The sequence below is a fragment of the Chiloscyllium plagiosum genome, chromosome 13, assembly GCF_004010195.1.
Source record: "Chiloscyllium plagiosum isolate BGI_BamShark_2017 chromosome 13, ASM401019v2, whole genome shotgun sequence".
Taxonomy (NCBI): domain Eukaryota; kingdom Metazoa; phylum Chordata; class Chondrichthyes; order Orectolobiformes; family Hemiscylliidae; genus Chiloscyllium; species Chiloscyllium plagiosum.
The window spans coordinates 9,081,620-9,108,743 of NC_057722.1; the positions used below are offsets into that span (position 1 = coordinate 9,081,620).

The 27,124-nt window shown below is 42.9% G+C and overlaps 1 protein-coding gene across 5 annotated transcripts in view; it reads right to left on the minus strand.

Moving 5' to 3' along the window:
- LOC122555736 (interleukin-20 receptor subunit beta-like) overlaps window positions 1-25,310 on the minus strand; it is a 50,668-nt gene extending 25,358 nt beyond the window's left edge. Inside the window, exons 1-2 of one of the 5 annotated variants that reach the window (XM_043701801.1) lie at window positions 24,511-24,601; window positions 24,177-24,373 (exon numbers count right to left, since the gene is read on the minus strand). Coding sequence is in view for 3 of the 5 variants with exons in the window: in XM_043701798.1 (XP_043557733.1) it covers window positions 24,511-24,577 (67 nt within the window). In the remaining 2 variants the exon portion in view is untranslated. Of the gene's footprint in view, window positions 1-23,528; window positions 23,811-24,176; window positions 24,377-24,510 lie in introns of those variants that run through there. The other 4 variants (XM_043701800.1, XM_043701798.1, XM_043701799.1 and 1 more) reach the window with 4 other exon arrangements.
- Between the last annotated feature and the right edge of the window lie 1,814 nt (window positions 25,311-27,124).

A 27,124-nucleotide genomic window follows, 5' to 3' on the forward strand; every position in this document is an offset into this window, starting at 1 on the left:
AAGAAGGGCTTATGCCCGAAACGTCGATTCTCCTGTTCCCTGGATGCTGCCTGACCTGCTGCGCTTTTCCAGCAACACATTTTCATACCTAACACTGAAGTCGAGTGTGGGGTGCTGGAAAAGCACAGCAGGTCAGGTAGCATCCGAGGAGCAGGAGACTCGATGTTTCGGGCAAAAGGCCCTTCATCACCCCACTCTTGACTCTAATCTCCAGCATCTGCAGTCCTCACTTTTGCCATAACCAACAGTGAAGCTAATACATAGAACCACTTGCATGCCAAAAATCAGAAGCAGCATGCAATAGACAGGGCTAAGTGATCCCACAACCAATTAATCAGAGTTAGGCTCTGCAGTCTTGCAACTCTCCAAGACTCATTAACAGTTTCAAAGCCATGATCTTTATAACCTTGAAGAACAAAGGCAGCAGGTCCATGGGAACAGTAACTCCTCCAAGCAATCCTCCAAGTCACACTGTTTTGCTTTGAAATTATATTACTCTTCCTTTATTGCCATTCAGTCAAAATCCTGTAACTCCTACTCCATGATACAGTGCAACAGACTTGTGATGAAAGTTACAGATCATGGTATAAAAGGGACAATAGCAACTTGGATACATATTTATTGAGTGATAGGAAACTGAGAATAATGGTCAATGGATTTTATTTTATTGGGTTGGAAGGGGCTTGGAGTTCCCCAGGACCTTTGCTTTATATTAATGATTGGGCTTTGGTGCGGAGAGGATATTAACTTGGAAGAAATGTAAAATATGAGGAGGACAGAATGAAACACCACAAGTTGAAAAGCAGAAAAGTAGGAGTGGACGCATTGACTGCGGATGAGCAGAGCAGTTGTATAAGACTCTGGTACGGCCGCATCTGGAATATTGTGTGCAGTTTTGGTCGCCATACTATAGGAATGTGGTGGCGGCATTGGAACGGGTGCAGAGGAGGTTTACCAGGATGTTGCCTGGTATGGAAGGAAAATCGTATGAGGAAAGACTGAGGCACTTGGGGCTGTTTTCACTAGAGAAAAGAAGGTTTAGGGGTGACTTGATTGAGGTGTACAAGATGATTAGGGGGTTAGATAGGGCGCCAGAGGGAGTGGTGGAGGCTGGTACAATTGCAACATTTAAAAGGCATCTGGATGGGTATATGAATAGGAAGGGTTTGGAGGGATAAGGGCCGGGTGCTGGCAGGTGGAACTAGATTGGGTTGGGATATCTGGTCGGCATGGACAGTTTGGACCAAAGGGTTTGTTTCCATGCTGTACATCTCTATGACTCTAGGTGATGCACTTTGGTCAGAAGAACATTGAAAGACTGTATGAAATAAGGGGTACAACTCTAAAGGGGATGCAGGAGCAGAGCGACCTGGGTGTTTATTTGCAGTGAAGGTAACAGTTGGAAAGAGGAGTTAGAATCATAGGTCATAGCCACAAACAACTACAGTACAGAAAAAGGCCATTCAGCCCAAGGAGTCCACGCCAATTAAAAACAACCAGCTAACTATTGTAAAGCTATTTTCCAGCATTTGACCCATAGCCTTCGATACCGCTTTACCGCTTGTGTATCTGTGAATTATTTAATTGTTATGAGAGCTTCTGCTTCTATTACCCTCAAAGGCAGTGAGTTTCCATTTCCCATCATACTCTGGGGGGAAAAAAATTCCTCACATCCTCCCTAAACATCCTACCCCTTACCTTAATCTGTGCCCCTTAGTCATTGAGCCTCTGTCAAAGAGAAGCGTTTCTTCCTTCTACTCTGTGTATAAATTTACACATCTCAATCATGTCACCTCTTCAGTCTCCTGGAAAACAACCCCAGCCTATCCAATCCCATGTTGTAACAAACTCTCCAGTCTAGGTAATATCCTGGTAAACCCACTCTGCACCCTCCACAGTGCTATCACATTCTTCCTATCATGTGGATTCCAGACGTACATACAATCCTTTAGGTCTGTGGCCTAATCAACTTTTTTATTATAGTTCCAGTACAACCTCGTTGACCTTACTCCATGCCTTGGCTAATAAAGGCAGATATACCAGGTGACATCTTAACCGCTTTATCCTCTTGTGTCTACAACTTAAAGTCCCTCTGATCCTTGGTATGTCTCAGGCTCCTACTGTTCATCATGCATTCCCTTGTCGTGACTTAAGGAGAAAGTGATGTCTGCAGATGCTGGAGATCAGAGCTGAAAATGTGTTGCTGGAAAAGCGCAGCAGGTCAGGCAGCATCCAGGGAACAGGAGAATCGACGTTTCGGGCATAAGCCCTTCTTCCTTGTCGTGACTTAATAAAGCGTACAGTATTCTCAGCGGTATTAATATGGGGAAAGATCAATAAGATGATATTGAACTTATAGAAGACAAGTGTTAGACACCAGCTGGAGGAATGTGTGCAGTTCCAGACACCACTTTACGCAAAAGTGTGGATGCACTGTACAGTGTGCAGAAGTGATTTTCAAGAATCATTCCATGGATAAGAAACTTCAGTTATAAGGATAGATTAATGAATTTGGGATTATCCTCCTTGGACAGAGGAAGGTTAAGAGGAGATCTGATAGAGGTTTTCAAGTTGTTGTTGAGGAGCAAAGAACATGAAGCATGAGATGGCTGTGGTTGTAAAAGGGAGCAAGGGAAGCCCCAGTAAGCTGCCAAGGTTCCGTTTGATCTTGCAACCTGCATTTTACGATACAGTAAAATACTAACATGACGTGTGTTGTATGGATGGATCGGTAGGAACAATTGCCTTCAGGCTTATGGTTCCCAACACTCTCCATCACTGACATATTCATTTGCTCAAGTCTGGCACTACTGATAGAGATTGATAGCTATGATTAGTCAACCACTCCATTATTGCAGTATCATGTGACTACCAGGATAATAGCAGGCACCCTGGTCTTCTTTTCATCTCCCAATTCCAATGGTCCTATGTCCTATGTCCTTAAATTGCTATTTCTAAGGCCAGGCCCAATAGTTTCGGGACCTTCATGGATAATTTATCAATAAATTAGTGTTTAGTTAATCAATTAGATATAAGGGAGTAAATTTAAGATTAAATAAAGAGGGAGATTTGTAATTAAATGATTCTTGATATTTCTTTAAATTAACATCAGGGACATACAGATAATAAGAGTTAAGTTAAACCTTTATATTATGTAACATATAAAATAAAGTGACATGAGTATAAAGGAAGGAGCTGATTGACAGAAACAGTAAAAAAGTGATAGTAGGAACAGGAGTAGGCCATTCGAGCCTACTCTTCATTTTAATATGATCATCCAACTCAGTACACTGTTTTCCATTTCATCACACGACCTTTGATCCTTGAGTCATAAGAGCAATCTCTCTTGAAAATATTCAATGTTTTGGCTTCAACTGCTGCCCATGATAGAGAATTCCATAGACTTATCATTCTCTAGGTGAAGGAATTCACCTGATCTCAGTCCTAAAAGACTTACTCTGTATCCTTAGACTGTGACCTCTTGGTTTGGACTTTCTGACCATTGTTCCTTCTTTCTTATTGTTACGCTGTCTAATTCTGTTAGAATTTGAGAGGTTTTGATGAGATTCACCCTCCTTATTCTCCAAAGCTCCAGTGAATATAGTACTAGCCAGTCTCTCTTCATCCTGCAGTCCTACCATCCCAGGAATCAGTCTGGTAAATGCGTACTGCTCGCCCTCCCTAGTCAGAACATCTGTACTCAGATAAGGAGACCAAAACTACACACAATACTCCAGGCGTGGCCCTGTAAAATTGCAGGAAGACATCCCTGCTCTTGTTCTCAAATCGTCTCACCATGAAGGCCAAGATACCATTTGCCTTCTTCACTATCTGCTGCACGTGGTGTTTATTTGAGTGTTGGGTTTATTTCTCATAACCTAGTAAATAGTCTCGTAAACAGAAGCATAACAGTGCACATCAGTGTCTTGGAATGCTTTTCCTATTACATGAGGCAATTTCAGGATGCTTTCCATTTCCTAAAAGAAGCACGTGAGGATGAGCCACCAGCTGAAGGAGCTCGAGCTCTGGATTTCAGAATTTCAATAGAAGCTGGTATCACTGCAGTATATCCATGCATAAAAGGTTTGCATACATGGCCACCACACAGTTGAAGTGCAGGCAGACAGAGGCAGAATGGGTGAGCACGGGCAGCTAAGGAGGACAGATGGGTAGTACAAGAGTGCCCTGACTGCATCTCAATCTCAAAATGGAATACTGGGGGCAGGAAGTGGGGCATCGATTTCCACTCAGAAATCCACAATCCACAAAAGGCCCTGACCTAGCTGACCTGTCATTTCAGCCTGTTACTGCCCCACTGCAGTTATACCTTCCCGCTTAACTGTTTTCTCTCCCTTCATCCAGACTCTTTCTAACTATATTCTCGATTTCTCTGCATCAGGTTCACAATGTATAGTTTCCTGGCCTTGGCCATGTCCTCTTCATCACGGCCTATACGTCCATCTCCAATCTGGATGATCTGAAGGCTCTCCATTTCTTCCTTGAAAGGACAGCCGAATAGTCTCTATCCATTAGCACCATCCTCCTTCACATAACTTTAAAAAAAATACTCCTCCAAATTAAAGGTGGTGATTTGGCCACCAGTTAGGTCTTCCTCTCTGTGGGGTATGTGGAACGTTCCTTTTTCCACAATTCTTTCTCCAGTAAATTGATGATGTCGTCAGTGAAATTTGAAAAATTAATCAATTTTAATTCTAATTTTCATCCTTCTCTCTCTTTACTTCATCCATCTCTGACTTCTCCCTTCCCTTTCTTCACTTCTCTGTTGCCATTCCTGAGAATAGACTGTCCACCAATATCCATCGGAGGCCTATCAAATCCCAGTTACCTTGACTATATTTCCTCACACCCTGCTTCCTGCAAGATTCTATTCCATTTCCTGTTGCACCTATTCCAGTGACACCACATTCCAAAGGGCACTTTATGATAAGTCTTCATTTTTCCTCAACCAAGGATTTCCTCCTACCGTGGCAGGGCCCTCAGCCATATGCAACCCATTTCCTGCACTTTTGCCCCTTCCCTTCCTATCTCTCCTAGAACAAAATGATTGGGCTTCCCCCCCCCCCCCCCACCCTCACTTTCCACCCCAATAGCCGTTGTATTCAAAGGATCATCCTTTGGCCTTCCTGGCACCTCCAGCAAGATACCACGACCAAACAAATTTTCCCTTCTCCTCCCCTGTCATCATTCTGCAGAGTCCATTGCCTCTATGACACTCTGGGCCACTCCTTTGTCATTCCCCTCACTTCTTCAATATATCATTTTACCTTCTAATGCAAATGCAGAAGGTGTGACACCTTTACCTCCTCCCTCTTCATCCAAGACCACAAACACACCTTCCAGGTGAAGCAGTGATTTTCTGGTACTGATGTCTCCTTTTCAGTGTCAAGACCCAATGCAAACTGGGTGACCATTTTGGAGAACATCTAGCTCTGGCCACAAGCATGTCTCTAACCTTCCAGCTTCTAGCCATTTCAATATACCATCTTGCGCACACACTGACATTTCTGTCCCGGATCTGCTGCAGTGTTCCAGTGAAGCCCAGTACAAGTGGAGGAAAGCATCTCACTTTCTGCTTCAGCATATCACAGCCTTCAGGACTCAACATTGAGTTCAACAACTTCAGACCACGAATACTCTCCTCAATTTTGGATTACTTCCCCTTGCCCACCATTCCATGCTGTCTTGCAATAGATTTAACCTTTCCTTTTAACAGCTACCATTAACAACTACTGTTAACACCTACTCTTCACCATGTCCTTTCTTACTCCCAATAGCACTCCCCTTGACTCTTACTCTGGGCACTTCCACCATTTGTTCCGCTTGCTCCTCTTCCCCCAACAGCATAAAAAACACCACTTTTTCAGCTCCATTCGCTTGCCAATAAGAGTCATATTGGATTCAAAATGTTAATTCTGTTTCTCTCTCCACAGATGCTGCTAGATCTGCTGAGTTTCTCCAACAACTTTTGTTTCTTTTATTTGAGAAAAGAGTAGAACTGGATATTAAATAGTCCTGGATCCAAGGGTACCAGAAGAGAAGATCTGGGTGCAATTAAGGATAAATTAGTGTTGGATATCTTGAGTTCCCAAGTCCAGAATCTATTTAATTAGAACTGAAAAACCATTGAGGTACCACTACATGGTTGGGTATATTCCACAGGCCATCAACCTGTGGGCAAGAGATATTGAAGTACATTTGTAGGGCATTTACAGAATTGCATAGAAATATAGAGTATTGTGTTGGGTGGCTGTAGTTGTCTAAGATAGACAATAATAATAATAATAATAATAATAATAATAATAATAATAATAACAACAACAATAATAATAATGAGAAAGACAGCAGCTTTTCTGAAGCATGTTCAGAACTTTTTACATCAGTAGCTCCCAACTCAACAAGGAGGAAGGCTAAACTGGATCTGGTTCTGGATAGTGAGTTTGGTCTAGTGTTAGAAATCTATTAAATCAGCTTTCTTTTTCTGTTCTGACTACACATGCACTAACCTTTGTAATTTTCCTACAGTGTGATAAGTTATTGCAGGCCTTTTGGAAATCAATTGTTTTGAGGTCTAGTGTTCTCTACTACCTCTTTTTACCTTCTTTCCAGCTTTCTTTGTATGAGTGAGAGAATACCATTTGGACATTAGATTTTACCTTCTTTCAGCTTTGCCAGTTTGTCAATTCTTTCCTCCCATTTTTTCAAAGATATTATGAATGTTTGTTTTAAGATCATCCTCTAGTGAAGTGTCTATTTCTTCATCTTCCTTCTCAGAAACTGAGGTCAACTAGTTACTCAAGATTTCTGTCTTTTCTCTATCCTTACTTTGATTTTCCTTTTAACACTTTAAACACTGAGTATTTCCTTTAACTTCCTAGATAATTTGATTTCTTAATCCCTCTTTGCCTTTTTGATTGTCTTAGAGTCCTCTGTATTCCTTTTAACTCTCCTTCCTGTTGCTACCCAAATGCTTCTTTTATGCCAAATAAAAACTGAAAGAATTTCAAATGCTGTAAGTCAGAAACAATAGAAAAAGAGAGACTGCTGGAAAAGCTCAGCAGGTCTAGCAGCTGCTGTGGACAGAAATCAGAGTTAACGTTTTGGCTGAGTATCCCTTCTTCAGAACAGTCCTGAGGAAGGGTCACTCAACCTGAAACATCGAACATAGAGAAGTACAGCACAGAACAGGCCTACGGCCTACGACGCTGTGCAGACTGAAACTTTAACTCTGATTTGTCTCCACATTAGCTGCTAGACCTGCTGAGCTTTCCCAGCAGTCTTTATTTTTGTTTCACTTTTTACATGTCTTTCTCTTTAGATTCAATATTTTCATTAATCATTTATCCAAAGGGCCCCAATATTTATTTGATTCTATAATTTCTCCTTATTAATATAATGTTTCTCTTCTATTCTATTAATGATCCCTTTTAAATATTTACCTAATGCGTTGTTTTTCCAAGATTTTCTCATTTACCTTCTTAAGATGCTCAAAATTTGCTGTTTTCCTGTCGATTACCCTCATTTTATTCCAACCTGCATCACTCTTGGCCCGAATCTTCCGATTTCTGATGTTGTTATAGTTTCAAACCAAAACATTTTGCAGTCTCACTTCTTCTACCTGTTCTAACTCATTACCCGTGGGCGGCACGGTGGCACAGTGGTTAGCACTGCTGCCTCACAGCGCCAGAGACCCGGGTTCAGTTCCCGCCTCAGGCGACTGACTGTGTGGAGTTTGCACATTCTCCCCGTGTCTGCGTGGGTTTTCTCCGGGTGCTCCGGTTTCCTCCCACAGTTCACAAAGATGTGCAGGTCAGGTGAATTGGCCATGCTAAATTGTCCGTAGTGTTAGGTAAGGGGTAAATGTAGGGGTATGGGTGGTTTGCGCTTCGGCGGGTCGGTGTGGACTTGTTGGGCCGAAGGGCCTGTTTCCACACTGTAAAGTAATCTAATCTAATCTAATCTAATTACCCATAACAAGACCTAGCAGTGTTTCTTTTCTTGTTGACTTATCACATATTAGGTAAGAGGAGTCCTGAATGCTCTTTAAAAATAATCCTTTAAATGCTATATCAGCAGTACTCAGTTGCCACTCCTGTGTTCTGTGAAATCGTGCTTTAACCAGCTCTAGTATACGCAGATCCTCTCTACAAATTATTGTCTCCAGTTATAGAGTCATACAGCATGGAAACAGAGCCTTTGGTCCAATTTGTCCCTGGTAACCAGAGATCTCAATCTGACATTGTCCCATTTGCCAGCGTTTGGCCAATATTCCTCTAAATGCTTTCTATTCATGTACCCATCCAGATCCTATTAAATGTTGTAATGATACCCTCCTCCACCATGTGTGTTATTTTAAAGATTGCATATCAAGCAAGGCCAACTTTCATTCCATGCTCTATTTGATCTCTGGTCATACACGTTACTCTTATACTCTCCTTTAGTTATTTTCACGGATTCTTTGTCTTGTTAGATTTCAATATTTCTTAAATTTCTCTATCCCACTCGTATCCCCCTCCTCCCCCATTATTATTTGGGAATCTTAATTACAGCTCCAGTTATTCTTTCCGCAAGGACCTAGATTCCAACGTGGAACTGATGGAAAGCTCTTCCCAGTGATATAGCTTCTCCTTGTTCCCAGTACTACAGCCAATGTCCCATAAATATAGAATTGCTCTCCCCACATCAGTCCTTTAGCTATGTGTTTACCAATTTAGCAATAACTCCTGGTGGTGAAGAGGTCCTTTTAAGAGACTAATCATATTGTATCATTAGTTCTTAAATAGAGAAGGTGGAGTCACAGGTAGACAGGACAGTGAAGGCGGCATTTGGAACGCTTGCCTTAATTGGTCAGTGCATAGAACATAGGAGTTGGGATGTCACATTGCAGCTGTACAGGACATTGGTTAGGCCACTTTTGGAATACTGCATTCAGTTCTGGTCTCCCAGCTATAGGAAAGATGTTGTGAAATTTGAAAGGGTGCAGAAAAGATTTACAAGAACATTGCCAGGGTTGGAGGGTTTGAGTCATATGGAGAATAGGCTGGCACTGTTTTCCCTGGAGCTTTGAAGGTTAAGGGGTGACTTTATAGAAGTTTATAAAATCAAAGGAGGCTTGGATAGAGTAAATAGCCAAGATCTTTCCCCTAGGGTAGATGAATCCAAAACCAGGAGGGCATAGGTTTAACGTGGGAGGGGAAATATATTTCATAGTAATAGAAGCAGGAGTAAGCCATTTGGCCCATCGAGCCTGCTCCGCCATTTAGATCATGACTGATCTAAAAGGGATCTAATGGGCACCTTTTTCACATAGAGGGTGGTGCATATATGGAATAAGCTGCCAGAGGAAGTGGTGGAGGCTGGTACAATTGCAACATTTAAAAGGCATCTGGATGGGTATATGAATAGGAAGGCAAAATGTCCACGACTTAGTATTGGGAAGAATCATTTAAATAGAACCTTTAAATAGCACAATGCCATGTCCAAAACTAAAATGGTTTTGACTTGTTAAGATTTTCTGTTTAGGATGTTATGTTACTTCATCAATGAGAAGGGGTTAAGATTATATTTAGCATAAAACAAACTGCATGACTGTTTTAACAATGCTTTCGGGAGGCTTATGGAAACTTTAAGTTGGTCTAATTTCTAAGTACTGCACAACCACTAGTTCCATTTCCAAAGAATAAACACGGTCACATGAATATTCTTGGTTCTATTTCTAATACATTGCCCATAGCTTCGTGCAAGAGAATAGGAATCTATTTAATGCATGTTAATGGATGGAGCTCTGAAGAAGTCTATATATGCTGTTAAATAGATAAATAATAGAGAGATAGATAAATAAATAAACAGAATAGGGAGTCCACGTTACTGGAAAGGGACAAGTCTCAAGAGGATAGAGAAACAGAGGGATCTTAGAGTGTAAATATATCAATCACAAAAAGTTATGTTGCTGATTAGCAAGGCCATTTAAAAGGAAAACAAGCCAAGTACAAGGCTTCATTTTGTGGGAGTGAATTGAAAAGGACTCAAGAATTAAGAACAGGAATAGGCCATCCACCCTCTTGGGGCTTGCCCTGTTAAGCAAAAAAAAAAAAATCCTGGCTGATCTGATTACCCCACTTTCCTGCCGACCCCAATGGTTTTTTTCTTCCATAGCGTTTCAAGAATCTTTCTCCCACTGCCCGAAAATTATTCAGAGTATTGGATCCCGCTGTCTTTCCAGGAAGACAAACTCACAATCTGCCATCAGAAGATACGTCTCCTCATCTCTATCTTAAACGGGTGACCACTTATTTTAAACCAGGGCTCATTAGTTCTAGATTGCCCCACAACAGGAAACTTTTACTCCATATCCACCCTCTTGAGACCCCTGAGGATCTTGTATTTAGATTATATTAGATTAGATTACTTACAGTGTGGAAACAGGCCCTTCGGCCTAACAAGTCCACATCGACCCGCCGAAGCGCAACCCCCCCATTCCCCTACATTTACCCCTTTTACCTAACACTACGGGCAATTTAGTATGGCCAATTCACCTGACCTGCACATCTTTGGACTGTGGGAGGAAACCCACGCAGACACAGGGAGAACGTGCAAACTCCACACAGTCAGCCGCCTGAGTCAGGAAATGAACCCGGGTCTCTGGCACTGTGAGGCAGCAGTGCTAACCACTGTGCCACCCAGAATGTTTCATTCAAATTGCCTGGAGGACTGTGTAGCGTGGATCTTGCAACTTCTCCTGGGATTCAGACTGATTTCTAGATTTCTTATAGTTATTACATTTCAGTAGCAGGAGATTTTTATTTTGATTCATTTTTAGTTATTTTATACATGAACAAGATAGGTTTAGAGGGATATTGGGACTGGTTTAGTTTAAGAATATGATCAGCATGGACCGGTTGGACTGAAAGGTCTGGTTCTGTACTCTATGACTCTGCCCTCTTGGACTCCAGCGGATACAAACCAACCCTGTCCAACCTTTCCTCATAAGACAGCCTGCCCATTCCAGGTCTTAGTCTAGTAAACATTCTTCGGACTATTCACAATGCATGTACATTCAAGGAGGAGACAAATGCTGTACACAGTACTTTTGATGTAGAATCATCAGTACCGTATACTGTATAACTGAACTTCCCTACTTTTGTATTTTATCCTCCTCACAATAAGTGATAACATTCTATTAGTTTTCTGAATTACTTGCAGCCCCTGTATACTAACCTTTTATGATTCATACACGATCATATCCAGATCCCTCTGCATCTGCTCACTATTTATAGAGTATGCTTTTTCCATTTTTTTCCTCACAAAATACACAATTTCACATATTCCCACATTATACTTCATTTGCCAGATCTTTGCCCATTCATGTAACTTATGTGTATCCCCTTGTTACTTCTCAAGTCCTCCTCACAACCTATTTTCTTATTTATATTTGTTTCATTAGCAAATTTGACAACTGCTTCTTCATTCAAGTCATTTAAGTAAATCGCATAATGTTGAGGCCTCAGCACTGATTCCTGTGGCACACCACGCATTACATCTTACCAACCAGAAAATAAGACTTTTCTGCTTACTTTCTGCTTCCTGTTAGCTAACCAAAGTCCTTCGCCACATTCTGGGTACAACTCCCTCTAAGTCACTGCCACTCAAAGCCCAGTGTAGCCCAACATCTTATCATTGTTTAATGAGGGACCATCATATACTGGGAGGAGAAAGTGAGGACTGCAGATGCTGGAGATCAGAGCTGAAAATGTGTTGCTGGAAAAGCGCAGCAGGTCAGGCAGCATCCAAGGAGCTGGAGAATCGACATTTCGGGCATAAGCCTGAAGAAGGGCTTATGCCCGAAACGTCGATTCTCCTGTTCCTTGGATGCTGCCTGACCTGCTGCGCTTTTCCAGCAACACATTTTCAACCATCATATACTGGAAAACTTTCAAATGCCTCAAATAGTTCAGCAACAGAAAACAAACATTTGCCTTTCAGAAGAGAGATAGACTGTAAATTTGCAAGTGCTTGAAAGGCAGGCAGTCAGTGAATGGTCACTGCACCTAGGTCTCATCTACTGGAGTCAATGTAATCCTTTCTGGCTTGGAGCATTCAACACTGCTGTTCTCTATCATGCAGAAGCGATGTTCCTACAATTCAATCTCCTCATCCTTCTCCCCAGAAAGTTCTCCCACTCTCTCAGCTCCATCATCCTCTATCATATCCTCTCCTTACTAGCTCCAGTTCTACCGAGCACAGCATGCTTGGATTATGCAGCACGTTCTGTCCAAAGTGAACTGGAAGTCCTGCACTTAACTCTCAGCCTCAAGGTTGATCCAAGCTGCAGAACCTCACCTTCAGGAGGACTCCTGACTGCTCCACCACGGCCCTGGTTGAAGAAAGGGCCGCTCTGTATCTGCCTCATTCATGGAACCACATAACTTTTCAGGTTACCTGCGATTATTATTTCTGCTTTACAGAGATGACTATCTTCGATCTGCTAAGACCCCCAATAACAATGGTCAAGACTACTTGTCACCAGCATGTGCACTTCCTGTGCATTTCCCAGGCAAAACGCTACAATCACAGATTGTCAACCTGCACTGCACAAGCACAGGATGGATAACATTGCTCCTTAAAGGGCCTCCTGTCACTCACAAGTGGAACCTACATAATGGGTCAGAAGCTAAAACTCACCCCGCATGCTCTGGGTGTCGTTGCAGCCATTTTCCAATCGGAGATCATATTTATGCATCAAGTGAATTTGGCCAAAAACACAGGTCATTTTTGGTACAAAGAATAATAGGCTCAACCTGACGACCAAGAACCCTACCCTTAACCTCCACATCCCTCACTTCCTGGCACTTCCTAGACACCCCATCAGAGGGTAGCTCTTCTCATCCAGTAACCAGCCATGTCAGGGCTTCTGGCCTCTCAAACACAGCAGGAAAACGAGAGATCTCAAGAATCTGATCATTGTGGCAGCTCCCAGGTTAGAATTAGAATTAGATTTTATTGATGTGTGCACTCAAGTATAGAGATACAGGAGTACAGTGAAAAGTCGCCATTCTCCAGCACTAAATTAGTTACCAAAAACCAGAATTGGAAAAAAAAACACAAGCAGAAATAAAAGAAACAGATCCAAAAAGAAAGAAAAAAATATTCAGATCTAAAAGAAAGAAAAACGTCGATCTCAGTAAAGGTGTATGGAACATTCAGCCTCTGATGCAGGCACCTGGCCTAGCCAAGGCCTGAAGTCTCCAAACGCAGGGTGGAGCTTTGCCGCTGCTGCCCTCTACTGTCAGGAGGAGTCACAAACCTGCTGCTGCTGTGCCTGCCACCACCAGGAGGCTGCTGTAATTCCACTGTCCCACTCTCACTGCTGTGGCTATGCCGATGACCGCACCACATAAGGCTTTAAAGAAACAAAAGTGACCAGAAAAAAAAAGACCTAAGATGGTCACAGATGAATCGTACATTTAGGGGAGATGATGGCCGAGTGGTGTTATCACTAGACAATTAATCCAGAAACTCAGTTAATATCCTAGGAACCTGGATTCAAATCCCACCATAGCAGATAGGAATGGCCAAAATATTTTGGCCTAGTCAGAGACACCCGTGAGTGAATTAAAAACAAAGGACATCGATGGAACGGCTACCATTTCAGTTGATGAACTCACCTTCATGAGATATGTTGCTCTCAAGGTGATGTGTGTCCAGTCTGTAGTGCCCTGCACCTTGGGGAAACCAGCTGTGTTGGGTAGAGCCTCCTGACTGGGCTCTTGTCATAGGGAAGCAAGGTATGATCAGGCACAAATTACATCAGTAGCAGTCTTAATATATTTCTGGGTGACTCATTTGAGACAGGACTCCAATGGTTCTTGGCAGTCGCATTAAAGATGGGACATTGAAATTTCTGCATGAGTACAGAAATCTTGTGCTCTCACTTCACCTAAGAAAGGCATTGTTGTATCTAAGAGCATATTGGTGAATTCTTACAGTTCAAGGCGAGAGAGAATCAGCTCTGTGCACTGTGAGATCTTGCAGTATCTCTGCGCTCTGTGGCCCCCAGGTGCCACTTTTCCGGTTACCTGTGATTAGTATTTCTGCTTCACAGAGATGACGGTCTTCCATCTGATATGACCCCCAATAACAATGGTCAAGACTACTTGTCACCAGCATGTGCACTTCCTGTGCACTTCCCAGGCTGAATGCTACAAGCACAGGATGGATAACATTGCTCCTTAAAGAGTCTCCTGTCACTCATAAGTGGAACCTGCATAACAGGACAGAAGCTAAAACTCACTCCACATGCTCTGGGTGACGTTGCAGCCATTTTCCAATTGGAGATGATATTTACGAGTCAAGTGAATTTGGCCAGAAATACAGGTCATTTTTGGTACAAAGAGTAATAGGCTCAACCTGATGATCAAGAACCCCGCCCTTATCCTCCAGTCCCTTTCTTCCTGGCACTTCTTGGACACCCCATCACAAGCACCTCCCACATGCCGCCTGGAGTTATGGCTGCAACTCCCTCCGTACCCTCTAAGCCTACAGTTTACTCCTACTCTCTATCTCGGTGAAGCACAATCCCACTCTCAGTGCTGATGTATGCCACTAACAGCTCACCATTCCCTCCCCTCAGGATTCTCTTCCTCTTGAAATATTGAATTTCTCCTCCACTATCCTTGTCCCTTCTGCATCCTAGCTCACTGCCTCCAATCCCCAGCACTGAACTCCTTCACTCCCGACCCCAGCCATGTCCCCTGATAACTCCCATTGATTTTCATTCTGCTCACTCCCAGACTGGTCATGGTCAGACTGAGTGGCATGGACAGATATCGGAGTCTTTCTTTCTCAAATTACAACTCCTGAATGTTCCTGCTTCTCAGTGGCCTATTTGAAAGTAGTGGCATTGTCAGTTAACTGACTCGAAGCCATGGATCCTGTTCACATCTACATCCTTGTAAGTTTGATTTTTCAGAATGTTAGTTCCCTGGATGCATTTGACTGTCAACATTCTCCATGGTATTCAAAGTGCTATTGCCAATAATGATAAGCTGCCCTTAAGTTGACTTTTTTTTTTAAAAAGATATTTCTTCCTGGAAATTTTTGAGAAGGTTTGTAGCTCAGGTTGATGATAAGTATGTAAGTTAGCTCCGTGAGCTAATAAATGGAGAGACAGTACATACAACCAGTGCTTCACTGGAGACTCTCAATGATAAGTTTACCTGATTAGATTAGATTACATTACAGTGTGGTAACAGGCCCTTCGGCCCAACAAGTCCACACCGACCCGCTGAAGCACAACCCACCCATACCCCTACATTTACCCCTTACCTAACGCTACGGGCAATTTAGCATGGCTAATTCACCTGACCTGCACATCTTTGGGCTGTGGGAGGAAACCGGAGCACCCGGAGGAAACCCACGCAGACACAGGGAGAACGTGCAAACTCCACACAGTCAGTCGCCTAAGGCGGGAATTGAACCCGGGTCTCTGGCGCTGTGAGGCAGCAGTGCTAAACACTGTGCCACCGTGCCACCCACAAATATGGTGATGAAACATCTGAAAACAAACCTCCAAGCTCAGTGAGCTAACTTACAAACCTATCTCTTCCTGCTTGATAATTGACTCAACTAATTATTCTCCATCAAGACTCTGCAAAGAACACTGTCTAATGTACCCAAATTTCAATTCCTCATCCCAACTTCCTCCACAGTTCATCTTTCCCCTCCTGAGGGTAATAAAACCACTAGTATCTCCTCTAAATTACCTTCTTAAATCTGAGCCTATGAAATGCATGTTTTCGGCCTCTTTGATCCTTCAACCACTACAAGTTGGTTTATGTAGGACCTTTAATGTAATAGAGACCGATGGGAGAGGCATGAAACATAATATCAAGTGTCCAATCCAATCTTCATCCTGTTGACAGTTCATGTCCAAAGTCACATATGGAGACAAAGACAACAGCAAATAAGGACAGAAAATGGAGAGAGGGAACAACAGAATAGTACAGAGATTGGAGAACTAAGCATAGGATAGTGGGTGCATTGGGGTGGAGTTAGCCATGGATGGGAGGTCTGTACCATGGTCCGCTCTGTCCATATTCTAAAGGTTCAGTCTTTCACTGTCTCTATAATGTTAACTGGTTGGTTGCCCTTATTTGCACAAGAAATCTGCACATTGTCATAGTTGGGTAGTTCAAATTCATTATTTACATGATACACATCACAATACTGCAAGAAACTTCTCCACCAGTCTCCAGCCGGGAGAGTGTCCTCCTTACATCGTGATTGTATCATCAGTTTTATCTCTACATGAAATCCTTGCTCTACATTCAGCAAAGTGAATTGCAATAGAGAAAGTGGGACAGATGGAGACAGAACATGAGGACAGAGAGTGGGAAGAAACAAAAGAATAATTAAATCAGCAAAGAGAAAGGGAAGACCTGCATTTGTATCTGACCTTTCACAACCTCAGGACATCGGAGAGCATTTTTCGGGTCATGAATTATTATGGCATCGAGGTCAAAGAAATGAGGAAAAGTGGCTTTCAACAGAAAGAAAGGGAAAAGAGGAACTTCACACAGTGAAGGAGAGGGATGGAACTGGTGAATTAAACATGACAGTACTGAGAGCAAAGTGCAGATGTGAAAGTGGCCAAGTAACCAAAGGTGGGTGATGGGGATAAAGGATGGCTGGATGGGGTTTAGCATAAAGCATAGAAAACATAGATGTAGGTTTAATGGAACACTACACCACTAACAGCAGAAGACTGAGAAATGTCTTCACTCCCCTGTCGGTATGGAAGCAAACCAGTCAAATGGAGAAATGTATGTTCCCAGGTGACACTGCCTTTGCACTTGCCTGCACCAATGCTGTTGGTTGTCCAACAAAGTGGACTGCCTGCTTGACCCAGTGGAATCCCATTTAGAATATTTTAGAAAATCAGGAAGACTTTCTAGGTCATGGAGATGGGAGTAATGTGTTGGGCTTGTGGAGGGCAGTGGTTGATGTGGGGGCTGGGGAAATAGTAATGGCCTTATGGTATGTGAGGTGATGGCCTAGTGGTATTATTGCTTGACTATTAATCCAAAGGTCCAGGAAATGATTCAGGAACCCAGGGTCAAATGCTGCTCTAAAATCAATAAAAATCTGGAATTAAGAGTCTAATAATGACCGTGAAATGATTGCTGGGGTAGACCCATTTGGGTGACTAATGCCCTTTAGCTCCAAACTCACAGTAGATTAGATTACTTACAGTGTGGAAACAGGCCCTTTGGCCCAACAAGTCCACACTGACCTTCTGAAGAGCAACCCACCCAGACCCATTCCCCTACATTTACCCCTTCACCTAACACTACAGGCAATTTAGCATGGCCAATTCACCTGACCTGCATATCTTTGGACTGCAGGAGGAAACCGGAGCACCCGGAGGAAACCCACGCAGACACGGAGAGAATGTGCAAACTCCACACAGACAGTTGCCCAAGGCGGGAATTGAACCCAGGTCTCTGGCGCAGTGAGGTAGCAGTGCTAACCACTGTGCCACCATGCCACCCAGTAATACTGGTAGATGAAGGGCTTTTGCCCGAAACATCGATTTTCTTCCTCCTTGAATGCTGCCTGACCTGCTGTGCTATTCCAGCACCAGTCTAATCCCCACGCCCAGTAATATGGTTGACTTCTAACATCCTTCTAACAGCCCTGTTGGCAAATAGGAATGGGCAACAAATGCTGGTCCAATGATGCCCACACCCTTGAATGAACAAAAATAAACAGAGTACCACCAAGTTTAGTGGCAAAAACTCAGCATCAAACAAGTATTGCTCAAGATTTCAATGTGGAATCTTAATCTTTCCAGATAGATAAACTAAAGTGGGCTAATGGCCTCTCACATTAGTATCTCAAGAGCACTTCCCAAATCTGTGAGCTCTGACATCTGGAAGAACAAGGTTAATGAGCTTGTGAGAACACCTTGCTCCAATTCACACACCGTCCTCACTTGGAAATGTACTACCTTTACACTTCAATGGCATTAGATCAAAGATATTGGAATTCCCTACCCAAAGGCACTGTGGGCCTACGCTCACCAATCACAGTTTAGCATTTTAAGAAGGCAGCTCACCATCACATTCTCAAGAGAAATTAGGAATGATCAACAGATTCTGGCCCAGCCTGCAATAAAGACATCCTGCAAGTGAATAGAAGAAGAATATAAGTTGCTCTCATGCCATGCATGTGGCTGTCAACTAGCTGGTCAACATGCCAGATCAAACAGGACCTTCCAGCCACTATGTGAGGTGATAGCATTGCCATTGATTTTTGGCCCACCTCATGTCACTAACATTAAATAAATGTAATAGTTGTCAAATTCTTCCTGGCAATTTGTGAAATTGAGCAGCATTTAACAACTAGTTGCTGGCAATCTCCAGAATCGTGTTGACAGATAAGGTGTGATAAAGCCTTTTCTCTCTAAGGGCAAAAAGCACTGGTGATTTACGTTATTACCTTTATCCCATTCAGGTTGTTTTCAGAAGCAGAGTATTATGTGGACTTTATTCAAGTGCATTTATTTATTGAATTTCATAATCTTTGTGAACGTCCCCAAAGCCCTACACAGCCGAGTACTTTTGCAGCACAGTCACTGTAGAAAGCATAGCAGCTAATTTGTGCACATTATCCATAAGCAGTGATGTGATAATGGCCAGATATCCTGTATTTTGTTTGGAATGGCAATTGAAGGATAAGCCTTGATTGACCAGTGTACCAGGGAGAACTTCCTCCTCCTCCTCTTTAAAACTGTTACCATGGATTCACATGGGTGCACCTGAGAGAGCAGACAGCCTCACAGTTTAACACCTTAGCCAAAAGGGCTCATCTCTGATAGTGCAGCACAGCTCAGCTTTTAAGTGTAGGCCTGCAGAGTCAGATTGGAACCCACAACCATCAGACACAGAGGTAAGTGCACTATCTACCGGACCAAAGCTAACACCAGAATGTACAAGAACTACCTATATTTTCTATCTTAAAATAGTTCCTTTCACACAAGGTACTAATGCCAAAAAGAAATTTTGGTAAGGCTGCGGTTGTTTCACTCACAAACTAGATTGGATAATGGAGAGGGTGAGAGCAGTAGCAGACAGAAGGAAAGAGTCAAGAAGGAAGGCTGAATAAGCAAACCTGGTCAATTTAGTTCCATACTTCCTATCTTTACATACAACCCATTGCTTTGCACAACTTGTAAAGCAAGGAAGCTTTTTAAACAGTTCCTCAAATGGATTTCCCTTTATTTCAACATGTGGTCATGTTTTATTTTTCAAACTAATCAGGGCAAGACGTCAGAAGAGGAACGGTGTTTCTGCCCAAGCCAATGACATGCAACTAGTCAGCTGTAGAGATACAACCCTATCTCTGGCCAAACGATGGCCCTTAGATACAACTTCTCACCAATACCCAAGGCCTGTGTTGCTGTCACATCTTCACTCTCTGAGAGTCAGCTCCAAGTGATTTCTTACCAACTGCAACAATTACCTCATAATTATTAATACCATAGTGCAGTTGTCATATTTACAGAGAAGACAGGATACTCTGTGCTGGCACTCATAAGATGGCAATCCCAATTGTTCAATCATCATGCTAATCCGTGTTGGGCTGGATCGGGTTCCCGTCCAACTGAAAATAAAATTTAATACCAAAAGCAAAATACGGTAGATGCTGGAAATCAACCACCAGCAATTTCCTCTCTAAGCATACTCGAATAATACTGAAACAGACTATCAACTCATTGCAGCTCAGGGGATCTTGCTGTGCTCAAACTGATTAGTGTCTTTCATGAATTACAGCACGAACTAGAATTTAAAACAACAAATTGGTCAGAAAGCACTTTGGGGCAGCAAATGGTTGCGACAGGTGCTATAAAAATGTAAGCTCTTTCTTTTGTGAACATCTTTAATTTCTGAAACCCTTTAAAACACTTATCAAAATGCATTTTGTTTAACTAGGATTTTAGCTGCCATCCCATATCTCTTTCTCACTGGCCTACTGCACAAATTTGCTGACAGCTATTTAGGAGGAAAAGCTCTGCATGTCTGGCAGCAACTGTGGAGAGGAATCAGTTAACGTTTCAGGTCTAGTGACCCTTCCTCAGAACTGAAGATATCTAGGAAAATGTTGTGTTTTATGCAGAAGGTGGGGGGGGGGGGTGGGAAAGGGGGAAGAAGTAAATGATAGGTGGAGTTACAGCCCAAAGAGACAGAACAGTTGAACAGACTGTGAAAAACGATCAGCCTAGAATAATTAATAGCTACTAATGGTGACTATTAGAGGCTAACAGTGAGGTGTGTGTAATAGCAGAACATGTGGATACAAGGCCTGGTGTGTGTGTGGGTTGGGGGTAAGGACATGGGAGAAAGTGCCTCAAGTCCTCAAATTATTGAGTTTGTTATTAAGAACAGAAAGCTGTGGAGTTTCCAAGCAGAAAATGAGGTGCTGTTCTTCCAGTTTCTGCTGAGCTTCACCGTAACACTGCAGCAAGCCGGAGACAGAGATGTTGGCCAGGGAACAGGGTAGGGTGTTGAAGTGGCAGGCAACTGGAAGCTCAGGGTCTTTTCTGTGCATAGAACATAGGTGCTGTGTGAAATGGTCACCCAATCTATGCTTCATTCCCTCAATATGCAGGAGACCACATTGTGAGCAATGAATGCAATAGACTAGATTGAGTGAAGTGCATGTAAAGCACAGTTTCACCTGGTGGCTCTGTTTGGGCCCTTAGGTATCGAAGAGAGAGATTGTAAACAGGCAGGTGTTACACTTTCTGTGGTTGCAGGGTAAGGTGGCATGGGGAAGTGGGTGCTGGGGGAAGCGAAGAAGGAGTGAACCACAGTGTCCAGGAGGAAATGGTCCTTGCGGAAGGCTGACCAAGGAGGGGAAGAGGTGTCTGGAGGTGACATCCCACTGGAGGTGGCAGAAATGGTAGCTAATGATTCTCTGGATGCGGATGCTGGTGGAATGGTAAATGAGGACAAGGGGGACCCTATTCGCTGTTGTGGGAGGGTTGAGAGCTGAAGTGTGGGAGATGAGTTAGAGCACTATGGTCAACCATAATGCTCGGGAATCCTCGGTTGAGGAAGAAAGTGGATATTTCGAAGGTTCCCTTGTCGAAGTTGGCATCATCAGAACAGATGCAATAAAGACAGAGGAACTGGGAGAATGGAATTGAGTCTTTACAGGAAGCACGGCATGAGGATGTATGGTCATGGTAACTGCGGGAGTTGGTTAGTTTGTATTGGATATTGGTGGCCAGTCTATCCCAGAAATTGAAACAGATGTCAAGGAAGGGAAAGGAGGAGTCAGGGATGGACTGGATGAAAGTGAGAGCCGGGTGAAAATTGGAAGTGAAATTGACAAACTTTTCCAATTCCGAGTGAGAGTGAAGCAGCACTAATGATATCATTGATATACTGGAGAAAGCTTTGTGGTTGGGGACCGAATAGGATTGGGCCACCTTATTGTAGCAAATCGTTTTCCCAGGCTGATCGCCTTTCACGCCTTTATCTGTCCAACTGTCCTCCTCTCTCTTTGGGCTCTATTCCTCAACTATCGTATACTCTTACCTTCTACACCAATCCTATCTTTTTCATAAAAAAAGCAACTTTTTCCTCGGTACCATCAGTTCTGAGGAAAAGTCACTGTTAATTCAGATTGATCTCCACAGATGCTGCCAGACCTGTTAAACTTCTCCAACAATTTCTGTTTTGTATCTGATTTCCAGCATCCGCAGTTCTTTCGGTTTTTACTTATTTATAAAAAGGTGCGGGACATATCTTTCTATTAAGCTTGTCGATCCCAGGGGTGATAATGTCAATGTGCAGACGCATGACTTCATTGCACAATGTTTGGCTCACAATACATCCTCAGGGCATATCACTGTTTATTGGTACACAAACACAGGAACATGTTTCTGTATACTTTGTCAACAGACAAACGCATTCCAAATTCACAGGAATGTGTATATTATTCCCTATCGGTATGTTACCTAATAATTAAATATTGCAAACAACAAGTACACACAATGCTACAAGCCCAAGATATCTGAATATTACTTGTTCATACACTCGCAAGATCTGTCCGATTGCCAGTACACACACATTTCCTCATATTTGTCTTTACAGCATCTGCTCCTTTCAAATCGGTTTGTGCCAAAACAATTCACATAACCAGAAGCAGAAAATACCACCTACCAAAACTATTGCCCTTAATACATTTCAAGGAAAGAGATTTTGGCAGGACAGGGACTGAGGAAGGCTTGAGTTCAGAACTTTCCTCGACTTCTCATAATAATTTTTAATTTTTTTGTTCTTTATCTCTTTGTTCATTCACTTCTCCAGCTGTGTATGTTTTTGGTCTTCTTCCTGATGAAGTATAATACTTGCCATGGAGGGAGCGCAATGAAGCTTCAGCAAATGATTGATGCTTAGGACAACACGTCATCCCATCAGGAGGGATTGTGAGATTGTAGAGAATGCAAACACAGTTTAGAAGAATGAAAGGTCGTCTTATTGGAGTGTACACAATTCTTTCAGGTTTCAATGGGGTGGATACAGGAAGGATGGCTAAGGCTGGTGGGTCTAGAAGCAGGATTTACAATCTAAAGATTAAAAGGGAGGCCATTAGGACCAGAATAAGGAGGCATTTCTCTGCTCAGGTGCATGGTGAGTCTTTGGAATTCTGTACCCTAGAAGCTTATAGGACATTAGGCATTGAGTTCATTCTAAGCGGACAGCGATACAATTTCTAGATATTAAAGAGATCAAGAAAAATCTGGGATAGTGTGGAAAGTTGGCATTGAGGTAAGAGATGAGCAATGATCTAATTGAATAATGGAGTGGGTTCAAAGGGCGCAATAGAAGCCTCCTGCTCCTATTCTTATGCTCCACCCTCTCATACAAATTTTACCATCAGGAAGCTCAGTTTTCAGCAGCATTGCACTGGAATCACTGTGACATTTCTGTGGCTCACTAAGGAGGGATAGCGCTACTGCAGGAGTATATCACAGGAAGCTAATTCACAACAGCCATAGATAGAGCGACACAAATTTGATGGACAGGAGGGATGCAGGTTTGGCGCCGGGCACATTGAAGGTCATCTACTCAGTTTCAGGAGAGAAATGAAGTGAACGGGAGGGAAAACAAATTAAGATGCAGGCTGCTGGACAGACAGCCCATTGAATGTTGCACCAGTTGCCAAACCCAAGGATTCTGAAGACACAACATCCACAACCGTATGTTTTGTGCAAATTAGGATCAGATGTAGACCTTTTAGCCTTTCAAGCTTACTCTACCATCAAGAATATGGCTGTTTTACTTATTTTCAAATGCATCTGCACCTACATCTCTGCGGTGATGTGTGACCATCAAGGTGAGATGGCATAACACTATGGGGATCATGGACACAACATTCCCCTTGTCTTGCCCCCAGATTGTAAAACCAAGAGTGAGCAACAACAGGAATTTCTACCTTACCTTTAACATTGTAAAACATCCCAAAATGATTCACAGTTCAGCTATGACAGAAGATTGGACAATGACATAAGACCTTGGCTAAAGAGGTAGGGGGTTGAAGAAATCATAAAGAAGGGGAGGGAGGGGAGAGAGAGAGCCAAAAACTTTAGAAAGAAAATTCCAGAGCTAGGTGCGTAGGCAGCCAAAGGCACTAGTAATTATAAAATCAGGAATGTGCAAAAGTTGTCATTTTCAGGTGAGGTGTTAAACCCAAAGTTGGCCTGCCCTTTCCACTTACATGGACATGATCCCATGAGCTCATTTTTCCCTGGTCGCTGGGCCAGTATCCAGCTCTTAATCAGCACCGTAAAACCAGATCATGTGGTCGTTATCACATAACTATGTGCTAATCCTTGCCGTGTGGAAATTGGCTGCTATATTTCCTACACCGCAGCAGTGAACACTTTGAAAAAAAAAGTACTTAATTGGCTTTAAAACGCTTTGGGCCTTTGTGAAATCATGAAAGGCGCTGTATCAAAACTTTTTTTAAAAAAAAATCATATTTGGTCAATTCTTCTGGAAAATTGGCTGAGGCAGCTCTGGTGATTCTGTGCACAGGGTGCAATCCCCTTTAAGCTCCACGGAATTAATGATATACCCTCAAAATACCTTTCTTGTGTTACAGAGGAAGGAAGCGTCCTTTGCAAGATGGTTCATTTACACCTTCAGTTGCAAGAATGCTACTCTGTTTAACTTCAGGCAGCGCATAAAGAATTTCACGAAATTGAAGAAACGACATCTTGAGGAGGCAAGCTTTCAAAAAACTTCCAGTTTGCGGGTGGCTATTTACGCGTCTCCTCGGTCACCTGCTTCACAGAAGAGAGATTTCAGTTGCCTCCCACTAATTCCTGAATTCTCTGAAAAGCCCGGGAGTGCAGTGACCCTGAGCGCTGTCGATCAGCATCCAGGGTGTAATTCAATCCCTCGCACCCCATGCACTTACCTCTCCCTGGTGTTGACACGAGAAAGGCTGATGTGAACATGACATTTAGAAACTGCCTTAAAACCATTCTGAAATAAGTTCTTCCCTTTTGCCACGCATTTTCTTCTTTGATCTCTGTCGCTGTTCGCGGTCTTTCTCTCAGTTTGGGAAACCTGCCACCCCGTGCTGTATACCGGTTGTCCCAGTCTCGGGGACTTCTGTTTATCAAGCCTTGTCTTGTTTCATGTTGCAGAACACGCAGGCTTGACTGCGGGGGGAATGCAACTGGGAGGACGTTATGCAAATATCTTGAGGGAAGGCGAGCGAAAGTGTTTCTCCATAAATTGCTTTAATACTTGGTAACTGCTGCAAGTCACCCTTTGTTGCTGCTCGTTAGAAGTAAATAAAAACTTGCATTTATATAGCGTTGCTTACAACCTCAGGGTGCTTTACAGACAATTAAGTACCTTTTGAAGTTATCATCCCAGTTGCAAGATAGAACGTAGAACTGGACAGCACAGGAACCGGCCCCTCAGCCCACCATGTTGTGCCAAACATGATGCCAAATGAAACCTAATCCATATCACACCAATTGCAGAAAGTGAATAATCTTTCCAGCACTGCTCGGGGGTCTAAGGAACAGGCGTGTTTTCTCCAGGACAAATATGCTTACCTGTTTAATTGCTTTTCTCCCCTCACAACCACCCAACGATGGTCTCATTCCCTCAAATACCACCTTGCCCCTCCAATCTGCTTGTGTCCTCCTGACATATCCCCCGCCAACTCTAACAAGACCTCTCAATCACCACTAAATTCCTTGTACTCTGAGTTCTCACTGCCTCCCTTGTGCCACGGGTTTTCCTGCCTGGCAAGTAGGCAACTGCCATTCAGTGGGGGTACTTAAAATAGGAAAAACAGCAGAAAAGGCTCAAAAGCCATCCTGCAGTTAAAACAATAGCAATTCAGGAAACTTATAATTCCAATTTCTTCTCCCTAACTCCAAATGCCCTTATTCTGATCATACAACCTTGTAAACCTATGAGCGGTGCTGTAAAGACTTAGATTAGATTACTTACAGTGTGGAAACAGGCCCTTCGGCCCAACAAGTCCACACCGACCCGCCGAAGCGCAACCCACCCATACCCAGACATTTACTCCTTACCTAACACTACGGGCAATTTAGCATGGCCAATTCACCTGACCTGCACATCTTTGGACTGTGGGAGGAAACCGGAGCACCCGGAGGAAACCCACACAGACACGGGGAGAATGTGCAAACTCCACACAGTCAGTCGCCTGAGTCGGGAATTGAACCCGGGTCTCTGGCGCTGTGAGGCAGCAGTGCTAACCACTGTGCCACCGTGAATTCTGGAACTGTTCCTCTGTTTACAAGTTAGGCTTCCTCAGTCCTTATCAAGCAAAAGATAAGACTCTGGGACTGCAAAAATAAGTAGAAAGTGATACAAATCACCTGATTGTCCAGACCTGGAATATGCACGTGTGCACAGGATCCTTACATTATGAATGCTACAAATAAAACTGAAGTGATCCAAGTAGTAAGTAAATAGAAAGGCAAATGGAATTTTGTCTTTTGTCACTAGGGGGTTGGGGTTTAAAAATATAGAAGTCTTGTTACACCTGTACAGTTGGTGAGGCCACCTGCAGTACTATGCGCAGTTTTGGTCCCCATATCGAAGAAAAAAATACAATGGGATTGGAGGCAGTTCAAAAGAGATTCACTAGACTGACTTCTCGGATGAAAGAGTTGACTTATCAAGGATAGTTAAATAGATTAGGCCTTTATTCATTATGGTTTAGAAGAATGAGAGGTGGGGTTATTGAATCTGAGGGGGCTTGACAGGGTAGAAGTTGAAAAGGTGTTTTCATTGTTGGGAGAGACATGAACTAGGAGACACAGTTACTGAATAAGGGGACATGTATTTAAAACTGAAGTGTGAGGAATGTCTGCTCTCAGAGGGTTATGAACATTTATATTTCTCCAACCGGGCTGTTGCGGAGGCTAGATCACCAACTATTTAAAGAGGAGGTGGATAGATTTATGAAATAGCGGGGAGTTGAGGGCCGTGAGGAGCTGGCATTAAAGAGGTGTTGATGTCTGGGGCAGATCAACCATGATTTTGTTGAATGGTGGGGCGTGTTTGAGGGACCAGATGGCCTATTCTTATGCTCTTAAAGACATACCAGGTGATTTTGAACAGGTCAGTGTTACATTCTTATGCAAAGATTTGGAATGGGAATCTCTCCAGTAAAGGAGGGTGGAAGCTAGACTAATTGTATTGTCTAAAATATGGAATGAACTGGGGAGAAATAACAGAAACAAAAACCCGGTGCCCTCTTGCAATGACAATACATGGTATAGCCATCCACACAAACTATAAAGTCCTTCTGTTTCCAAGACAATCTTTTGTCCCAGAATAATCTCACAATGGAACATGCGACCATAAGAAATAGCCAGAATCCTATCACTTAAAAACCTCTGGACCCAGGCAAAATGTTTCTTGATTGACAGCTCTGGCTCACTGATTGATCTGTCCGTTGACAAGGTTTAGTTTTAAAAGCTAAAAGCGATGTTTGGCACAACATCATGGGCCGAAGGGCCTGTTCTGTGCTGTAT